Here is a 20,892-nt window from a genome sequence, read left to right as displayed (position 1 = left end):
TGAGCGTTAGCAATATTATGAGAGGCTTCAGGTGCAGCTAGACAGCACTTGATCTCACATTTTGGACTGCTTTTGGCATGGTTAGTTCTGATTTGTTTCCTGACAACTGCATGATGTGCTAGTAATTGCAAACCAATCCAACCATTCCTGATCCACATCCTTATAGATCATTGGCAGGAGCATTTTTTGTTTTAAAGCAGGGGTAGGATTACAGCATGTGTGGCCCCTAGTTGGTTTCCAGCATATGTGGTCACTAGTAGTGAACTGCAGAGAGGACACAGAAGAAAAATCAGAGGGAGAATCTCTTTTTACTTTTTCCATACATTATGTTGCTGTATTGCTTGAGTGGCAAGCCAGTTAAGTGGTATGCTGCTAACCAATAAATGAAACAAAAAATACAGTACTGTACAAGCAAAGGTCCTGCTGTTCCACATAGGTCTTTTTCCATTGCTGTGCTAATGATATAGGGAACACTGATATATCTCTAACAAGATGTTTATATCTGGACCCAGCTTGTTGCACAACTGCTTTTTGTTCCATTACATAAATTGTCAATTTCTCACTTTGCAGTTTTATTTCTTTGCAGTTGTATTTTTCCTTCACTGCAGCTTCACTGTAAACTGTGGTAGCGAGCTGCTTCCATCGGACAGGCAACTTGTTTTGCCATGGGAAAGGCTTCAGAGTTGGCTTCTGGAAGTTCTGTCATGCATTTATTAAGCAGGCTGATATTACTGATATTATTCTTTATGGTTATGTGCCCTGTTGTGGGAGTGAGCACTTGAAGCAAAAGGCTGTGAGACAACTAGCCAAACAACTTAACTAGCAAGTATTTATCTCGCCTATGTTCTATTTCATCAGGGAAAAGACAACCTAACTCCCTCCTCTGGTGAAAAATATAGCCCAAGCTGTAAACCTCTTTACTATGGTGGCACAATCAGCTTGGGTCATCTCTCTCTCTCTGTCTCTCTCACACTCTCTCTCTCTCTCTCTCTCTCTCTCTCTCTCTCTCTCTCTCACACACACACACACACACACACACACACACAGAGAGAGAGAGAGAGAGAGAGAGAGAGAGAGAGAGAGAGAGAGAGAGAGAGAGAGAGAGAGAGATTTTTAAATGTGTTTGTAAAACATATTTTAAAAACCATTTTTATTCTTATCAGTAATATAATCAAACTATAGCCCATCTGGCTTTTGCCCATATACCCCTCATAGTACAGTATATGGATAGCTTGAACACAATTCATACACTTAGCAATGGTCCAAGAAGTTTACAATGGCTGAAACACTTGGTTACCTTTAAATGCTTGCTAAGCCTAGCTTAGATTTAATAATCACATGTTGTTGTACTCCTTACATGACTTCTTACCTCTACCCCACTACTTTTACATACTAGACATGTTTTCATTACAGGTAAAGGTGAACAAATATTGCAGGAAGGTCAAGTTGACATTATTCCTCTGAATGTCTGCAACAGATATGACTGGTATGCAGGGACAATATCATGGAATATGATTTGTGCTGGTTCTGCAAGTGGACGTGTTGATAGCTGCCAGGTAAAATAGAGATACTGTAAGTCCATGGTAAAATATCTTGTCATGTGGTTGCTTGGTCACAGTGTTACCTAGTGTTAACACAATAATATCACAAGATGCACCAAAATAGCTAATGAATTTGGAAGTTGATGTTGTAGGTGTCAACATCAATTTCAAGGACTATTATAATTTTGTTTTTGTCATTATGGTTCATAAAAGGGTCTAATATGTGCTAGGTGCTGTAAAAATTATTAAAAATAAATTCTTGCTTGTAGGCTCTTAAGGAAGATAAAAGCGGACGGGAAGATGCAGGAAAGGTGGAGCATGATATATACAATTCAAAAAAAAGTTTACATGTTAAGCTGAAATTGAAAACCTATCACCATTCCATTAATTGTTATAATCTGTCTCAGTAAAGATACAGTGGTGCCTCGACTTACAAACTTACCCATCCCAGAAGATGTTCGTTAAGGCGAAAAGTTCTTAAGTCCAACCAGCATTTCCCATAGGAATGCATTGAAACCTGATTAATCTGTTCCGGCTGTTTTTTGTTTTTATATAGAGGCGCCGTTTGTAAGTCAAAGCATTGGTTCCCATAGGAACGAATGCAAAACTGGTTAATCCACCATCTATCACTGAGGGACATTTTTTTAACCAAAGATGATTTAGGTTAAAAAAAGGGCAGGAAAGGAGGGAACGAACACCTTTTAAACAAAACACCTTTAAAACCAAGCAGCTTTAAACCAAACCAAGCACCTTTTAAACCAATTTTTACATTTTAAAATTACAGTACTAGGCAGTCCAAAGTCCATTTCCCGCTTTTTCCGCATTTGAAAGTCAAAGCAAAATTTTGTGAATGGAGCTGTTCTTAAGTCGAAATGTTTGCATGTAGGGGCATTCGTAAGTCAAGGCACCACTATACTGAAGATGGAGGTGGGAAGATGTAAAAGCAAAGAGGCTATACCGAAACCCGAGGACTGTTCTTTCTATAAAGAACAGTAGAACCATTTGCTTCTAGTCAAAACAAATTTGAAAACAATTGGCAGATATATATATGCACAGTATTGTTATTAAGCCTGCAGTGTGAATTTAATGTAATCTTTACATACTGATGACAATCTGTAGTTAGAACTCTAATAGTATCATATGAAAGTGACTGTGTCATAATCTAACCAGAGCTAGATCATTCAATTAAGTGTCTGATTCATTTATATTTCCAAGAAATCAGTATTGTTTTTTGAATCATCAGAGGCATGACTCAAACTGAATCATAATTCTGTACTTGACAAATCTGCAGATTATCACAAATGGCTAACATTTCTTCTTTTTTCTTTTCTTTTTGTCCATGTACCAGGGAGACAGTGGTGGTCCTCTGGTGTGCTATTTCTCAGGTGTCACCAAGTTTTATCAAATAGGAATCACCAGTGCTGGAGTTGGCTGCGGCAGGCCAAAGTTTCCTGGAATATATACAAATACAATAAGATATAGACGCTGGATTAATTCACATCTGCTTAACAAAACCATCAATGTGACCATTGAACTTTTCTTGCTCTTTCTGACAGTTGGGTGCATAACACTGCACATTGTTCTATGAACAGGGAAAAGATCCTTCTATTGTACTGTCATGATCTTAGACAGTTTTGTAAATTTATTTCTTCATCTTACAAACCTCTATATTCAGCAACATTCATTAAACTGGATGCAGATTACAGTTGCACAGAAGTCATATAGAAATCAATGTACAAAGTTATTTATACACATTTTAAAAAATTAAGTATCTTTTGATTTTATACATGTTTGACATTTTAGAGTAATCTTTCTAAAATTACTGTGTAAAGAAAGAAGTGACTTGTCATCCTTCCACTCTGTGAAAATAGGATCAAGCATGTCTGCACTGCCACCCTCTGGTTCTGACGCTGAGAAGCACTACTGCAACTGTCTCCCCTTTCCGCCAGATGCCGCCAGGGATGCTAGAATGGAGGACCCAGCACCATTTGTGGAAGGGGACAGTTAAAGCAGACATTCATCCTAGCAGTTCTGCAGTCAAGTGTTGATTTAGAGTACATGTTTTGGTGACTTGAACCATACACATGGGTTATGACCACAAGTATGGATGTTACTGTAGTATGCAAACACTTTAAAAAGTGCAGTAGAGCCTAGAAGAGAAAGTTAATTGAATTCTGTAGACTGCAATGCAGACAATAGTTGGTTATATTAAGGATCCTGAAGGCATTTACAGCTGAAACAAAAAACATGCAAACATGAAAACCAACCAATCTTCTTGCTTCCAAGATGATACACATAGCTCCTTCCCCCCTCCCAAAAAAAGCACAAGGGGATAGCAAATGTTCTAATGCACTTTGGATCCCTACATAAAACACATGCGCACACAAACCCCAAATCTACAATAAAAAATAAAATAAAAACCACATTTTATTTGGAACAAATAGTTATATTCCTAGTCAAGAAATGAACTATGTTTCTAGCCAATAAGTTGTTATAAATAAATATAATTTAGTCAGAGACATACTGTATCAACATTTTAAAACAATAAAATGAGGCTTGCAAGGATGGAAACTACAATGTAGCATATTGGTCTATGATGCAAATGATACAGAACTGTTGAAAACTGTTCCAAAGATAGGATTTTCGTCTGAATGACACACAGTAGATGGCCCAAAGCAGAACAAGTACAAAATAGATCTAGAAGGTACTCATTTTATTGTAGTTCTTATCGAGTATGAACAGCTTTTAAATAATATAGGCAAAATTTTGTGCGTTCAGTCCCGCCAAGTCAGAATCGACTTACAGCGACCCTAATAGGACTTCCAGGTAAGATATTTTAGGGAGTAGTTTTCCCAGTAGTTCTACTCCCCCATGAAGCTTCCATGGCTAAGCAGGTTGAACACTGCTCTCCAGAGGTCTAGGCCGTTGCTCTATCCACAACACTGTAAGAAGGCAGCAAATGCCAAAGAAGTCGTGCTTTGTAAGGAAGAGTCAACATTCCTTAGAAACTGCTCTATGCATGAGAAACTAACTGCTTTGCTGAGATGCGAGAAATTGTAACCAATGCAATATAGTCTTCAAGGACCAATGAACTGCTGCACTTTTGTTTCTTTTTTTAGAACTGTATAAAAACTTTAACCCTATTGATCGGTCCCCACCCTGCTGGGTATCCAAGTGCACACTTCTTTTATCTGAATAAACCTGTTGCCCTTTGCTCCAAGAAACTGCCCTATTATTGTTGTTGTTGCTCAAGGCTTTGCTTAATAAAATTAGACAATTATCAAGCTCAGGGGATAACTGTTTCCCTGGATGGGCAAACTCAATTTTGAATACCTCAAAGTTTCATGGATAGCGGACAGGGGAAATGGTGACTCCAACCTGTGCCTGCCAATTGTGAGATGTCAAGTTGACCCACTACTGGCACTGACGCCTTTGATGTTGTTTGGTCTTCACCTCGGCTTCTGCGGAACAGGGCTGAGTAGACTGGTGGCGGAACACCCCTGAATGGAAACGGCTCAGTCAGCTGGGTGACCCTTGGGGACCATTCTTGGCTTCTGGAAAAACCTGCAAATCTGGTGAGTTGCACATCTCTTTTCAGTCTGTGCCGACAGTGTGTGAGCGTGGTGTGCATTGTTCTCCCTCTGTGCAAATTCCCGGAGACTCCCAGGGGAATCTGCCTTTGGCCACTGTTGGAGACGGACCAGCTCCGATCTGAGGCTTGTTGCATATGACAGATGCTTACGCAAAGCATTGTACTTCAGCACGCCTCTGGTTTACCCATGTGAGTTTAGGGCTGTCTGGAGTCGGCCTGTTCTGGTCAGTGGCCATTTTAATCAGTGCCCCAAGAGGAGACATTCTCTTAAGATGGGCAGCGGCCAGTCTCAGAGGGATCCCGGGAGCAACGGCCCTCTGATCCTGCTCAAATGTGTGTGTGTTGAAATTTTAGAACAAGGTAGGAAAAAATTAGAAAAAAGAAAACCATGGTGAAATACTGTACAGAGATCTAGCCACAATATTGGCCCCCGGGTTTAGAATGGGATGCTAATGGCTCATTTGAGCACTTGAGAATCCAGGCCTGGATAGAATGATTTAATTCAGTAGGAAACTATGATGAGGAAGATTACATGAGTTTTTAAAAATGCTATTGATGGGTTCCCTGAACCCATCCCCTGTGTTAAGGGACAGTGTGGAATGTCTCAGATAAATCCTGTATCTCAGAGTGTGAACCCCACGGCACCGGGACCAGCACCTTTGTATCCAACAGCCCCTCAAAGTCCAAATAACCCTTTTACTGCCTGGGAGCCAATGCCTCCACCAATGCCCCCAGCACTGCCAGCAGTTGTCTCAGCTTTCTCACTGGCAAGCAGCAAGCTTTGCTTTGGTAACTCAGACCCTTATTAGCAGACAAGCAGGAGAAGGAGCAAGGAGGACCAGCACAGACTCTGACTTTGATGCATCATCTGCCTTGGACTCCCTTGGACCTCCTGAGTTTAAAGAGAAGGCTGGAAATTTTTCAGAGAATCCTCGGTAGGTGATCCAATACTGCACCACTCTGCCAGTATCTGCTGCAGGCTATGCAGACCGCAGTTGTAGTGGCTCCTAATTGGTCAAAGGTTGATGAGATCTGGCAGAGAGATAAGGAGTCACCCTCTGAGACCTTACAAAGGCTTAGAGCAGGCATTGCCAAATACACCAGATCAAACCCAGAGGAGTGTATTAGTCATTCAGTCCCAGACATCAGGCGAAAACTCACTAAAATGGATGGAAGTATAGGGCTGCCCACGGCTGCGTTACTGCATGTAGATCAGCAGGTTTATTCCAACCGGCAAGTGAAAAAGGAGAAGGGCAGGAAAGTAATGGTTATGATGGCTACCAGATATCAGGGACAGCCCCATGAACCCTGAAACTGTCCAGGCCAACAGGAAAGGTGACCTCCCCCCCATGTGTTGAGAGTTCAGGGAACTTGCTTAAGTTCCAGTAAAATACACAGCAGAAGGCCAGTTCTTTAAGGTTAGAATTAGCTGTAGAAGTCCCCTTTTACCCAATTGTTCTCAGTATCCACCCTCACCAAAGCCTAGCACTTTAGGAAATAAGATTCAGGAGGCAACCTTTAAGTATAAAAGATTTTGTGTGCTTTACTCACTTAAAATCGATTTCTAAAACAGGCACACATTAGGCTTAAAGTTGATGGAAAGGACAACAGTAAAAATAAGGTTTGTTTCCTCAGCCCACATGGCTGGGAGGATCTCTAGGAAGATCTAGCATCTTCCAAGGTGAAAATGAGTCTGAGACAAAATGGAGTCTGGAGAAGAAGGGAGGAAACAAGGCCAGAGTTTATCTAGCCTGCCAAAAACAAGCACCTCTGATTAGTTAGGATGCAAACAAGCAAATAAGTTAGTCTGGGATGGAGGCCCTTCCTCCCATATCTTGAAATTTACATCGATTGCTACCTAGCCAACACCATGAAGAGTCTGGAAAAATACCCTGGGATGTATTCTCGAAGGCTGATGGTTGTTGTGGGTTTTTCGGGCTCTTTGGCCCTGTTCTGAAGGTTGTTCTTCCTGACGTTTCGCCAGTCTCTGTGGCCGGCATCTTCAGAGGAACAGGAGTAGGAACTCTGTCCATACTCTGACTCCTGTCCTCTGAAGATGCCGCAGAGACTGGCGGAACGTTAGGAAGAAAAACCTCAAGAACACGGCCAGACAACCCGAAAAACCTACAACCAACAAACGCAGAAACGTTTGGAATCCATAGGTTTAATTCTACCTCTATGTATGTCATTCCATTTGACCGTAGAGGAGGAAATGACATTATACTAATCTTTATACCTTTGTATTTTTATCCCACGATACTTCTGGATTTCCAAACAAGCGTGTTCAGCAAAAGAAGGTCGTGTCTAGCCGTTCCCCGTTAACTCGTTGTGCCTGCCTCTTAGGCCGTCATTTTTAACGTATTTTTTTAATGAGCCCCACGAACAGAAGCAGCTCCTGAAGAGTCGCGTCAAGGAGAGGACCAAGAACAGACAAGCCCACCAGACAAGCAAGCTCTCCCTAAAAGAAAGCCTCTGCTCGTTCTCGCCTGCCTGCCCGCCCCCCCGCTCCCGCCCGCCACGTGACAGCACCGGGCGCGCCATCTTGTTTCCTGGACGGGACGATGCGGTGGCGCTTCCGACCCGCGGCCGATTCCTTTTGGGCGCTGATTGTGCTCTTGAGCGAAGCCTCACTCGCCGAGAGTTCGTCAGAAGGTGAGCTCCGCTGTACCCAGCTGCCCGCGGGCACTTAAGGGCGTTCCGTTAAAGGCGTCGAAAAGAGCCTCCTCCCGCCCGGTACGCTGAGCTTTAACGTGCCGCTGAGGCCGGGAAAGGAAGTGCGCCTGCGCATAGAGGTTGTACACGGGGGGGGGGACGAGGAAGGGGCGTGTCCCTTGTCAAAAACCACCATCCCGGGCAGCCCTTCATGATGGTGACGGGCGTGAGCCAGACGGAGTAACAAGACGCCACTGTTCCGCCGAGAGAACCTGTTGTATTAAAGAGTACCAAGACCTGTTGCCAACTATTTGGGTGTTCGGTTCCTGGTCTCCCATCGTTTGTTTTGGTGGGAGTCATGGGGTGGAATTATGGATATGCCTGGAGGGGCGGGTAGGAGGGAAGAATCCTTCAGGGAAAAGGGTGGCGAAAGCTCCTTGTGTCGTCCTCCCCTCAGCAAACGTCTGCGATTATACCGTATCGGTGGAGTTTAGGTCGGAAGAACAGGCGTGGGGGGGGGGGGGTCCTTCAAGCCTCCTGGGAAGCTACGCGCTCTTGAGTCCGAAGCTGGCTCGGCAGGGTTGCTTTCCCCCCTTCCTCGCGAGGATGTCCATCCCCTTCTTCGCTGCCCGTCACGACCACCCTCGGATCCGTTACATAGGGAGACAAGCCGGGCAAGTCGCCAGGCGGACACACGGCAGCCTTAGTCGCTCGGAAGGGCGCCTCAGGATCGAGCGCCAAGGAAGTCTTTCCGTGGCGCCAACAAGCAGGGGATGCTGTAACTGCGAGAGGGGTGGCTTCTGAAAGGGCTCCCGGGGTTTATCAATATAGGGCTTTAGACAGCTTTGTAAGTGGAGGTGGTAGCTTTACTTTTTGTTTGTCGGTGTGCTTAGTATTATTCACACAGTGGTCATATTCTCTTGAATAAGGGACAAGAGACACAATAAGGACACAATCTACAGCAGCTGTTGTTTAGCCGTGTCGGACTCTTCGTGATCCCATGGACCAAAGCACTCCAGGCCCTCCTGTCTTCCACTGCCTCCCGGAGTTGGGTCAAATTCATATTGGCCGCTTGGATGACACAGTCCAACCATTTCATCCTTTGTCATCCCCTGCTCCTCCTGCCTTCACACTTTCCCAACATCAGGGTCTTTTCCAGGGAGTTTGGAAATCAGCAGTTGATTGTCACTAATTAGAGAGTCTTGCTTCAAAGTAGTGCAATAAAATTTGGGATTTTTTTCCTTCTCTTTTCCCCTTCAGTGGGGAATCAAGTTGCATTCTTCAGACAGTTCAACCATGGAACCTACCTCATGATCAAAGCTAGAACATATCTTTTTCTGCAAAAGGCAGATTTTCTATGGGGTTATTTACTATTGGCCACATGCCAGTAGTGAGCATGGCTGCCAGGTTGTTTTAGCTCTTTTCCCCCCACTGAGCTTGCAGGTGTGCAGCACTCTTGCTAGAGCAGTGAATTCCTTGCACCCAGTTTCCCTCCTTCCTCCCATTACACTATCTCCCCCAACCTTGCCCTCCTTTCTCCTTGTGTTTCCCCAAACTGTATGGAGTTAGGCTAAGGACTGAAGGTTGCTCATTTTGAAGCCCTCTTGTTATTTTTACAATATATCCATATGAGTCTTTTGAATATACATTGATCAGCCACAGTATTAAAATGGGCTGCCTAAGATTGTGTAGGTCCCCCCGTGCTGCTGAAAAAGCCCTGATGTGTTGAGAACTCTGAGTGTGTCCTGTGGTATCTGGCACCAAAACATTGGCAGTAGATCCTTTAAGTCCTGCAAGTTGCAAGGTAGAGCCTCCATAGATTGGATTTGGTGTTCAGAACATCCCATAGATGCTCAATCATATTGAGATCTGGAGAATTTGGAGGCCAAGGCAACACCTTGAACTCTTTCATGTTCTTCAAACAATTACTGAACAATTTTGGCAATGTGGCATGGTGCATTATCCTGCTGAAAGGCCACTGCAATCAGGGAACACTGTTGCCATGAAGGGGTTATGTGGTCTGCAACAATCTCTAAGCAGGTGCTATGTGTTGTGTCAAAATAACATCTACATGAATGCCAGGATCTAAGGTTTCCCAACAGAACATTGCTCAGAACATAACACTGCCTCTACCAGCCTGCCTTCTTCCCATAGTGCATCCTGCTGCCATCTCTTCCCCAGGTAAAGGACACACATGCATCTGACCATCCCACCTATTCTAAAACAAAAAGTGATACATCAATCCAGGAAACTTTTTTCTATTGCCCCATGGTCCAGTTCTGATGCTCATGTTCCCATTGTAGGTGCTTTTGGTGGTGGAAAGGGTTATTGTAGGCACTCTGACCAGTCTGCTGCTATGCAGCCCCATGCTCAATAAAATGCAATGTACTGTGTGTTCTGATACCTTTCTGTCATGGCCAGCATTAAGCTTTTCAGTAATTTGAGCTACAGTGGGACCAGGCAGGTTAGCCTTCGCTCCCCATGAGCATCAGTGAGCCTTGGGCACCCACAACTCTGATGACGGTTCACCGGTTGTCCTTCCTTGCACCACTTTTGGTGCAACTGCATACCAGGAAATCCTCACAAGACTTAGCATTTTAGAGATGCTCTGACCCAGTTGTCTAGCCATCACCATTTAGCCCTTCTCAAAATTATTCATATATTTCTGCTTGTTCATATTTACTGCTTCCAATACATGAAATTCAAGAACTACTTGTTCACCTGCTGCTTAATATATTCCACCCCTCAACAAATGCCATTGTAACAATATAATCAGTGCTATTCATTTCACCTGTCAGTGGTTTTAATGTTGTGGCTGATCAGTGTATGTGCTTGCTTTGGCACTGGGTTTGATTTGATTGCAGATTGATTTGCTAATTGAACACCGGTGCTGTAGATACACATTCCATTCTGATGAAGTCACTGATGCATCTGAAGGCTTGTTTTATAATTATTTTAATGTTAAAAGAGTTCAGATAGGTAATTTAAGTACAAAAGTGTTTGTTATATGGTCACCATGAAACTTTTAGTCATATTTACTTTTTTTAAACTCTGCCCTGTCCCATTAGTGCAGACTCTCTGGGTGGTATACTAGTAACTTCTAAGAGTGGGGAAACAGATGCTGTAAGCTGTTTTGCCACCATTGTGAATAAATGCCTAAGTGTATTTGAACAAAAGCATTTGTGTTGTTATGTGGCTCTGGCTGCTAAATGAATAGCACATTTCTAGAGAGAAGGAAGCTAATTTGGCTTTGGTCACTGTGAACTTCCCAAGGACATCAGATAAGCAGGAGTCCAGTACATTATTGTCTTGCTCACTTCTATACTAATAACTTGATCAGTTTCCATTACTTGTAAAAGTTGTTTGTTTATTTTCTCAGCCCATCTAGTAGCTAGGCCATTACTTTGGATGGCTTATGTCTGGGAGTTTTCACATGCTGTTAGAAATTGCAGATGCAGCCAGTATGTAATGTGGATTTAGATCTGGACTCACAACCCAGTTATGTGTTTTCATCATCATCATCATCATCATCATTTTTCCCCCTAGAATGTGGAACAAGGCCAGCTCTGGATGAGATGGAAACAGGGACTCGGATTATAGGTGGACAAGACGCACAGCATGGGGCGTGGCCATGGCAAGTTAGTCTTCAAATTTACCGCCTTGGTATAGGATATGTCCATGTATGTGGTGGGTCTTTAATTAATAACAACTCAGTGCTGACAGCTGCACACTGTGCCCGAAAAAGAATGTAAGTATCAAGTCTATATTTTTTTTTCTGTAACTTCCATGATGTGATAAAAATATATTGAGTAAAATGCATTGCATGAGTCTATAAATGTATGTATTCCATTTTTCCTGAGTGCTCACTGAAAGGATAGATCCTGAAGCTGAGGCTCTAATACTCTGGCCATCTCATGAGAAGAGAAGACTCCCTGGAGAAGACCCTGATGTTGGGAAACTGTGAAGGCAAGAGGAGAAAGGGACGACAGAGGATGGACAGTGTCATTGAAGCTACCAACATGAATTTGACCAAACTCTGGAAGGCAGTGGAAGACAGGAGGGCCTGGTGTGCTCTGGTCCATGGGGTCACGAAGAGTTGGACATGACTCAACAACTAAACAACAACAATTCAATTTTTTTAAAAAAAATCTGTTTCTGAATTGAGTTTTCTCTTCCCAAAATGTTTTGCCAAGCCAGGAGAAGAGTATAAGGCTATACTGTAGGTTGTATTTGGAATATCTGCCACTTTTTACCTGGAAATACACTCCCAAGAATGACAGTTGACTCAAGAAACAGCTATTCAGACAAACACAGTAAAGTGTTTTATGTACAAAGCTTCTGTGAATTAGAACCCTCTCCTATCCACACTTTTCATGATGGCTCATCATGTTCCAGTGGTCCAAGAGGATAGGCATAAAACAGGACCAGGAGGTAGAGAAGGAGCAACAGAGATCTTTGTTTAAGAATGAAGACAAAAGGAGTCCAAGTATGGAAGGGAAATCATGTAGCTATCTAAAAGGGACTTTGGGGCTGGTGTTCTTTAACTATTGTTCATCTGCATATTCTGTCTACATTCTTTTGGTAGGGCTCTTCATTAATCTTACATAATATCAATAGTAACGCTATTTGTGATTACTAGTTCAGGAAAACCACGTTTAACCAGCATAGTAGTGCATATAAGAACATCTTTATGGACTTTTTTCCAGATTTCTTTGTAACCTCTTCAGTCATCCAGAGCTTGTTCAATTAATTATTAATACTAAAACATAGACAGTGTGCAAATGCACAGTATGCTTTGCTGAGTCCTTATATTAGAGAAAGTACTATATTGTTTGGAGAGGAAAAACAATTCATTATGGCTGGAATCAGGTTGCTTTTAAAAGGCAAATATGTTGTGTCTGATTTCCAGTGTGCTTATTCTGATGTTGGGAAGATTAAGAAACAGGAAGCTAAAATTGCTTAAAGTACCAAGAGTCAAGTGTACCTTAACTATTTCATTAAGAAATAAACTTGCTCCAGTATGCTTGCAGGTTCATTTAAAACCCACCTGGCAAGGGTGCCTCTAATTTTCCGCCACCACTAGGTGGGGGCCTTGCCCCATGCACATGGGGTTCTGGCTGCTACTGGAACCAAATGGGCAGCAACACTGGCTGCAGGTGCAGAGCACTGATGCAGTGCAGCGCAGCTACACACCCACACAGCTTAGAGGAAACATTGTCACCTGGTCTTTGTGGTCTCTGTACCATCATAAATATGTCTTCTGTACCTGTATAGAGCTTCATTGGGAAACATTTAAAATTAGAGTATTGACAGCAACTCACACACACACATAAGTGCATGAAAATGCATGGTTCCCACATTTCTTCTCCTTTTTTTTTTACTGCCACAGCAATAGCACTTAAGTGTGCTGCACTACTTCTTAAATTGAGATAGAGGAAACAAAGAAAAAAAAACAATTTTTCTTTCTTACCTTTCATCTGCTTCCATATGTCCAGGAACCCACCTGCATTTTTTTACTTTTTTCAGCAAAGCACATCAAGATTGGGTTTCTAGCTGTGTGTCTCTATAGGTCTATAGGCATTAATCTTTTTGAGGAAGGCTTCATGGAATTTATGCCTATCTGATCCCACTGCTAGTGCAGCAAGTCTATGAGGTTACAGCCATAAAGTACCAGATGTACAGGCTCAGAGATCATGTGTCACTGGATGTGATTTCAAACTATCAGGTGTGGTGCTCTATGCTCCGTTGCCTGGCATACTCTTTGCAGGGAGTATATATTATTTGTGAGTCCTGTCCACATCCCCAATGCCTGAAATGTATCCATTAATACAGGAGAAACAGGGGCCAAAGTTTAATTCACATTGGGACTCTACTGGATAGTCGGTGGCCTTGGTACTTAGTCCCTTCTAGCATTTGTGACAGGAATTACACATTTTCAATAAACCACAATAAAACTTCTGCAAACAGGCACAAACGTGCTTTCAGGACATGCAATCCCAGCTGGTGGGCCAGTGCAGGCAGGCTTCCTGGCTACTGACAGCACTGGGAATGGAGTAACAGAGTTCTCACCTGCTTTATGTCCATTAAAAATGGAGCTGCTGGACTTGTGCCTCCCTGGCAAAATCTTCATTGCCAGTTGACCAGTGCCAACGTATCTGGGAAGCATCCTGCACTGGTTGGCTATCCATGTTGTTCTTGCCTGGGACAGGGGGGAGGGGGCAGCTCCAGTGGCTTTATTTTCTCTGCATGTTGTCAGTTCCTGATCCCCCTTTCCTTCCACTCCCTAGTTCTGTCCCATCTTGCTGCAACTTTTCCTTTGTAAAATTGTTTTAACTATATTGTTGTTGTTTTATTGTTGTCAGCCGCCTAGAGTAATCTTAATTGATTAGATAGGCGGGATATAAATAAAATAAATAAATAAATAAATGTTGAGCAAATGAGGACTCTTCTGCTCTGACCCTGGTGCTGGCAGCTTCCCAGCACTGGTCAGGTGGTTGGCAACAGAACTCCCTTTAAAAGCATGTATTGACACCATTTTAAAACCAATTGGATTTGCATCATATTCAGCAACAGCAGCTACTAAATCCCACCAGTTTCCCCCATGTGCCGTTTCAGCCTATATGTATGTAAGAGTATTTGGTAATAACCAGCAAGGCTTCATAAAGCAGACTAGGAGCAAGTCAACCTTGGGACCAGTAGATGCTGATTGTCCTCTGGATTGGCTATGTGGCAGATGTCCTCTTTTTCCTATTATTTGTCTGTGTTTGTGGGGAAGGGAGATAGGAGCTTTTCTCTAGTGAGGAGGAGAGCCAGTGCCCATAGCAGCCTCAGCAGTGAGTATCTGCATTTCACAGCTCCTGGCCAGGGAGGGTGAAGGTCTCTTCAGTAACCCATACCTTTTCTTATTGCAGTGAAGATATCAAAGATGCCTTTTTTCACATTCACAGTTGATAGTTAATGTGGCTTCCTTGGGTGTAACTGTGGGAATTATAGTTTTCCAGTCATCCTGCTTGATCTTGCCATGTTTTCAAGAATCCTTACTAGATGAAGGATTGTTGTAATCTGTGTTGCAGAAAGATTGCTATTTTTACCATACATACACAACTGCTTTCTAGTGACTCTATGGCACCACTGAACCCTCGTTATATGGTTACTATGTTGTGATGTTTGTTTTCAAAGCTTCAACATGAACACTGAAAATTCATTCTTGTAACCTTTTTATTAATCCTTTGATCATCATAATGGAGTACTCAGATCATCTTAATGGAGAGCAACAATCACATTGCTACAGATGCTCACTTCAAATGTTGCTGATATTCAAGGTATAATGTTGCTGATATTTAAGGGAATTAAAGACATGCAAGCTGTTGGGCTTTGTGATGGCAACTACTGAGTAATTCATTTTTCCTGTTTTGTGTAACAGTAATGAATCTGTGAAATCAGAACTACAGTATCTCTTTACTTTGAGATGACCAATTTTGTATTTGAGGCTACAGTGGACCCTCTACTTACGGAATTAATCTGTATTGGAACGGTGGCTGCAGGTCGAAAAGTCTGTAGGTTGAGTCTCCATTGACCTACAATGCATTGAAAACCGATTAATCTATAACCGGCCATTTTTGTTCAATTTTTGTTCCATTTGGGTTTTTTTCTGGTCTGTAGGTTGATTCTCCAGCTGCAAGTCGAACCTAAATTCTGCAGCCAGAGAAGTCTGTAACTCGAAAAGTTTATAAGTCGAGCCGTCTGTAAGTCGAGGGTCCACTGTAGTTTCAGGGCAAGACACTTACTTTAGTGTCTCATTGTGGGGCCACTTATGTAATGTGTCTTTGATTTGTATTGAGATTGAAGGTATCAAGTAAGTCTGCAGTTAAGCCTGTGCCAAGTGTTGCTTCTGTCTATGGCTGTACAAAGCTCACTTCCTAGGACTGTTGCAGTATCTATAGCTGGGTGGGGGTAGTAAGATGCAGGGCCCAATTTTGCTCTCCAGGAAGCCTAGATGGGTTGCATTTCCTCAAAAAGCTGTGGATGGGTGGATTTCTTTCAAAATCTGAAGTAATTGGAAGCACACTTCCTGTTTTGAGGGGAGGTTACAGAGCCCTCATCCACTCACCCATAGCAATGTTCTGCTGTTGGAGAATAGTGAATTCAGGATATTCCATGAGCAGAATTTAAATTTTTGATTCATTTTCTAGCTGGAAAGGCATTTAGAGGGACCCTGCAATTACAAAATGATTTTCTGGTTACATGGCTCCCACCTATAGCTTCCTCTGTGCAGGCATAGTGATGGACTGTGTTGCTATGTAGTTTCAGCCATATAGGGTGATCTTTTACTGCTAGCTTGATGTTGGAACCTAACTGGATGCCTTTGTCACAATAGCAATGCTCTTTGTGCCTGCACCTTATGCATCTCCTCTGTCTCCAACACCCCATCCTGCACAGAGAACGGAAATAAGGAAAACATGTTTTTCTCCTGTAAAGCTAGACCTTTGCAAGGCCATTTGTGCATCAAACCATCTCACCTCCTTTGCTTCTTCATTCAACTCTTTGTCTCCTTGTATGTATATCTTTCTTGTACTGTATATCACTGGATTAGTTGAAAGAAAAAACTGGGAATCACGCGTCTTGAACACAAACATGTAAAAGCTCCTTCCAAAACTTCAGCTTAGGTATAGAGATTTACTGATGGAGTTCTACAGAGTTGCAGAACCTGTTTGTGTGGCAGCTCAGTTGATCACTCAAAAGAACTGTAGTTTCAGATAAGCAACTGATTCTAACTTTGGATTTTAAAGAGTTATTTGGCATGGGAGGTTATTAACCCATTTTAGTGTACAAATGAGAACAGCATTTATCACCTTCTTTTGCTCAAATTATGGCTTCTTTGGGTTATGCAGACTTTTTAATTTCTTCATCAACCCATTTGCCATGACAGTTTTTTTTTCTGTGTTTTATTTACACTTGCCACTTGAAAACTGCAGGATATTTTGGAGCTTTTGCTAATACATTTTCAGCATAACCGCCAAATCTGTCATCAAAATGGAAAACTGATCACAAATTCTGCAAAGTATGATCAGCAGTATGACCCTTGCCATTTGATTATGAAGAACTGTACAGCATGCCCAGTGTGACCATTTTCTTTGTCAGGCCACCATGCTGACTCACAAACTGGCCATGCATCGCCACTCAGTTTTTTCAGAAGAGGTATGTATGGGGCAACAATGCTTAAGAAACAAGAACCCAAGGCTCCAGGTGAGTGCATAATGTTATAGACTCAATTCTTTGAATCCCCACATTAGCATTTCTGGTGCTGTTTCAGTGAACAGTTTAATTATCTCCCTCCTTGCTGCTATAATTTTACTGAATATGGTGCCATAATGAGATTACCAGTTTGCTCTTTGCAGATAATTCTTGATTTGAAGTGAAACTATTAGCAATGTTCAGGCATAAAAGAAACATGTGAGGAAGGGGGAATTGCTCTTACCCTGCCTTTCTAATGTCAATTCCATTGCCCTTCTTACAGACTTTTTGAAAAGAAGGACCTCTTTGATCTGTAGAAGCTCTTGACATGATCTGGAAGTCTGGAAAATTGGCATTCTGGATCACATAAACAGCTGCAACAAATCTATATAGAAATGAATTGCCTTGCCAAGGCTTTCTCTTTCTGAGGAGTAGTCTTGGACAAAGGTGCAGCTATAGCACTCTCCTCCTTGTATGTTAATCATGTAGGCTTGTGTAATGCTTGAGTAGGACTCCTCTTGTACACGTTTTCATTTTGATATGAGAAGAGTTTTGGACATAAATGCTGCTTTGATAGTTATACTACTTTTGCTACTACCAACGGTCTTCATATTTCTCTTGCTACCAGTTTAATTACTTTTGCCTGTGAATGACAAAATTCTCATCTTTTTGAAGTTTCCATTGTATAATGGTAATTCACTCTTAAAGACCTTTTTTCTTTTCCTAGGATCCCAGATGTTTGGAGGGCTGTGATTGGTTTGCATCATCTTTATTATCACAGGAATCATACTATAAAGAGCCGGATTAGGATTATCACAATCCATTCTGACTTCAACAAGATCACCCTTGAACACGATATTGCCTTGTTTACATTAAGCAAGTTCATTACATACAATAATTATGTTCAGCCTATCTGCTTACCTAATATTTCTCTTCCCCTGAATAAAGAGACTACATGTTATATAAGTGGATGGGGAGTGAAAAGGGAGAATGGTAAATCTTCAATTTATTTTTTCTTTAAACTAATCTCTTATTAAGAGTAAGAAAGAATAGCTGAATGAACTCAGAAAGTTCTTTTTCAGTGATATGTGAAGCTCTTTCACACACTACATACAGAGGAACCCATGTTTGCCAATGAGCATACATTCTATGGGAAGCTGTTCCTGGACCCGATATTCTGCCAAGTTCACCTAACAGTATTCCTTGTTTTGTTCATTTCTACTTTAAAAATGTAAAAATAAATAAATAAATAAATAAATAAATAAATAAATAAATAAATAAATGCACAGAAAAACTTATGTATAAATACAAATAGTATGTGTGAAATGGTTCCTTTCTCATTCCCTTTGCTAGGCAGTGAACATTAAAAGACAGTTCTTCCTACATATCTCTTGGGAGCAAGCCATGATGATAACTTGACTTGGACCCTAACATAATTTATTTCCCTCCTGGTGGAATTATTGGAAAGGGGGAAAAAACAAAGAGCTCAGAACTGCTAAACACACAGGAAAAATACTCTGTCTACCCTGATGGATAGGTCTGCCTGTATTTTTGTTTTGACTTGTGAATTCTATAAAATGTAGGATAGTTAATGAAAATTATAAACACTAGCTGAAATCCTATATTGACACCAATAATGTAGCATAAATTCTGATGGCAAATTTCTACCAATAAAAATGTTGGTGATTGTTTTCCTTATCCCACATAAAGTTGTGTGAGAAAAACACGCACTTGCTTTTTAACTAGTGGCAATTTACTGTTGAAGATGACACTGGTTCCACTGTGGGTATAAGTAACAGGATTTTTGCTATTTAACCAAACCTATTTTATGTTTTCCTTTCAGGTTCACGTAGTCAAATATTACAAGTTGCTGAAGTAGAAATTATTCCCCGAAAAATCTGTAATAGTTTTGACTGGTATGAGGGAATGGTATCAAAGAATTATCTTTGTGCTGGCTCTGAAAGTGGGCGTGTTGATAGCTGCAAGGTAAAAAGGGCATTATTTTTAAAAGCAAACTGTTAAATCATACAGTTTTATTTTTTAGATGAAGTTATATTAAACTTCATCTAAAGATCCCAGAGTAGTTAGGATATTTATGAATGAGAAATTAAAGGTCAAGCAATTCCAGTTGCAAACCTGGCACTGCTGTTTTTAAAAGGTCAAGTATGAATAAATTAAAAGTGGCATATGGGTATTTAGTGAAGTTTAGATAACACTATATCTTTAGTTCATCTGCATTTCTCAGCAATCTATATTTCCTTGATGAATCATGAAAGGGGTAACTTGGACATATTATAGTGATAGCACTCTCAGTGGAAAGCCAGATTTCTATATATTTCACAGTCGGCTGACTGTAAAAAAAGACATGGTGGTGTATGCTATTTTTTATCCTCTTCCTCCCATTAGTTTGAATTGCTTAAGTAAACAAAAGCTTAAAATATTAATGAAGTCCAGACTCATACTAAAACAAGTCAGGAATGGTAAGCCAAGAATAAACAGTGTTTTTCAGTTTTGGCTTCTAATTGATGCAGCAAGCAAAGAACCTGGGATAGTGATCATTTTTAGGTCATTTAGCTATACTGTACCTGCTAGTGAAAAAGATGGACGAGAAAGATCTATGTGTATCAAATGCAGCTTTTGTCATAACAAACCAGGATTCTCCAGAAACTTGGCATGCTATGCATGTGAATACAGCTAGTCTCTCTCCATACATTTTATAAGCAGTTAATTTTGTTTTTTTAATCTTTCAGGGAGACAGTGGTGGACCTCTAATGTGCTGTTTCCCAAATGACAAGAAGTTCTACTTGATAGGAATCACCAGTCATGGCTATGGTTGTGGCCGACCCAGACTTCCAGGAGTTTATGTACATTTAGCTAAGTACAGGAAATGGGTAGATTTAAAACTTCGCAGCAAAACTACCGCTAAGTGCATTCAACACATACTTCTCTTTCTGACTATGATTAATCTTCCATTATACTAAAATTACTTTGGATTATGTTTTAACCTTACTTCTTTCTTTTAGTATGTAGGTATTTTGAAGTTGGTTATTTAAACAGTTACTTATTTTGTCTCCCAGATTTTCACAAATCTATTTCATTTATAATTTAAAAATACAGACCCAAAGACAGTCATTTCTGTATTTTATGTGCTATAAATTACCTGATATCATATGCTTCATAATGAGCTAAAATAGAGAAAGCATAATTTATAAAACATACTTAAACCTATCATCAACCAGTGTTGTAATAAATTGTAATCTATTACTGTCTCCCTTGCCCACAAAAGATTAAAATAACACATTGAATTAACAATTATCTTTGCTAATACAGTATAAAGGACAGGCATGTACATGCCAGATGTTGCCATGTTATCTGCAGCATTTTGAAAACAAGATATCCTGTACTTAAACACAAATGTCCTGCTTCAAAACCAGATTTAATATGTCTTCACTCCTTCATTTACTATTGCATCAGAATAAAAATGTGAACATTACTACAAAAAATAAAGAGTTCAGTCTTCAAGTACCAATCCCATAAGCTTTTGCTCACTGTTACTTTCATAGTACTGTATATGAAAAACAGGTTTTGATTTTGATTATCAGGAGTTTCAGTCTTAATAATTCTTTACTGAATAGCTGGAGGCTATTCTGCCTCAAACTTAGTTTTTAAAATTTAATATTTGCTAATATTTAATATTAAGTTACTCTATTTCCTTGAAAATAAGCCCTAGTATGATTTTTCAGGATGCTCATAATATAAGCCCTACCTCAAAAATAAGCCCTAGTCAAGTGAAACCCCATCCTCCACTGCTGTCAAGCAACCAGAAGTCAGGACTGTATTTAAATAAATGTAGATTGCTGTACATGAAAAAAA

The 20,892-nt window shown here is 41.0% G+C and overlaps 2 protein-coding genes and 1 long non-coding RNA gene across 5 annotated transcripts in view; 2 read left to right on the top strand and 1 right to left on the bottom strand.

Annotated features, from left to right (window-relative positions):
- The window catches only part of LOC140704617 (transmembrane protease serine 12), a 13,330-nt gene extending 8,565 nt beyond the window's left edge, over positions 1 to 4,765 (top strand). For all 3 annotated transcript variants that reach the window (XM_078384413.1, XM_072990910.2, XM_072990911.2), the window contains exons 4-5: positions 1,414 to 1,556; positions 2,890 to 4,765. In XM_078384413.1, the coding sequence (XP_078240539.1) occupies positions 1,414 to 1,556; positions 2,890 to 3,129 (383 nt within the window). In that variant the 3' untranslated portion in view covers positions 3,130 to 4,765. The remainder of the gene's footprint in view (positions 1 to 1,413; positions 1,557 to 2,889) is intronic.
- LOC140704618 (uncharacterized) lies at positions 293 to 7,684 on the bottom strand. Its single transcript, XR_012083929.2, has 2 exons — positions 7,370 to 7,684; positions 293 to 2,992 (listed from the first exon to the last, which is right to left on the bottom strand). It is a non-coding gene; the product is annotated as an uncharacterized LOC140704618 (long non-coding RNA).
- On the top strand, positions 7,661 to 20,892 carry LOC110075106 (transmembrane protease serine 12). The gene is made up of 5 exons (XM_072990912.2): positions 7,661 to 7,785; positions 11,332 to 11,533; positions 17,747 to 18,012; positions 18,863 to 19,005; positions 19,770 to 20,892. Exons 1-5 carry the CDS (start codon positions 7,695 to 7,697, stop codon positions 19,998 to 20,000), a joined length of 933 nt encoding a protein of 310 aa, XP_072847013.2. The 5' UTR covers positions 7,661 to 7,694; the 3' UTR covers positions 20,001 to 20,892.

Source organism: Pogona vitticeps, chromosome 2 (assembly GCF_051106095.1).
Source record: "Pogona vitticeps strain Pit_001003342236 chromosome 2, PviZW2.1, whole genome shotgun sequence".
NCBI lineage: Eukaryota > Metazoa > Chordata > Lepidosauria > Squamata > Agamidae > Pogona > Pogona vitticeps.
The sequence above is the reverse complement of the archived record's forward strand: the minus strand, read 5'-3'. Positions and strand labels throughout refer to the sequence as shown.

What these genes read in the sequence shown, in the direction of transcription:
- LOC110075106 (XM_072990912.2), top strand. Translation starts at nt 7,695, where the DNA reads ATGCGGTGGCGCTTCCGACCCGCGGCCGATTCCTTTTGGGCGCTGATT. An exon ending in CGCCGAGAGTTCGTCAGAAG is followed by an intron (nt 7,786 to 11,331) that starts GTGAGCTCCGCT and finishes TTTTCCCCCTAG; the next exon opens with AATGTGGAACAAGGCCAGCT. An exon ending in GGGAGTGAAAAGGGAGAATG is followed by an intron (nt 18,013 to 18,862) that starts GTAAATCTTCAA and finishes TTTTCCTTTCAG; the next exon opens with GTTCACGTAGTCAAATATTA.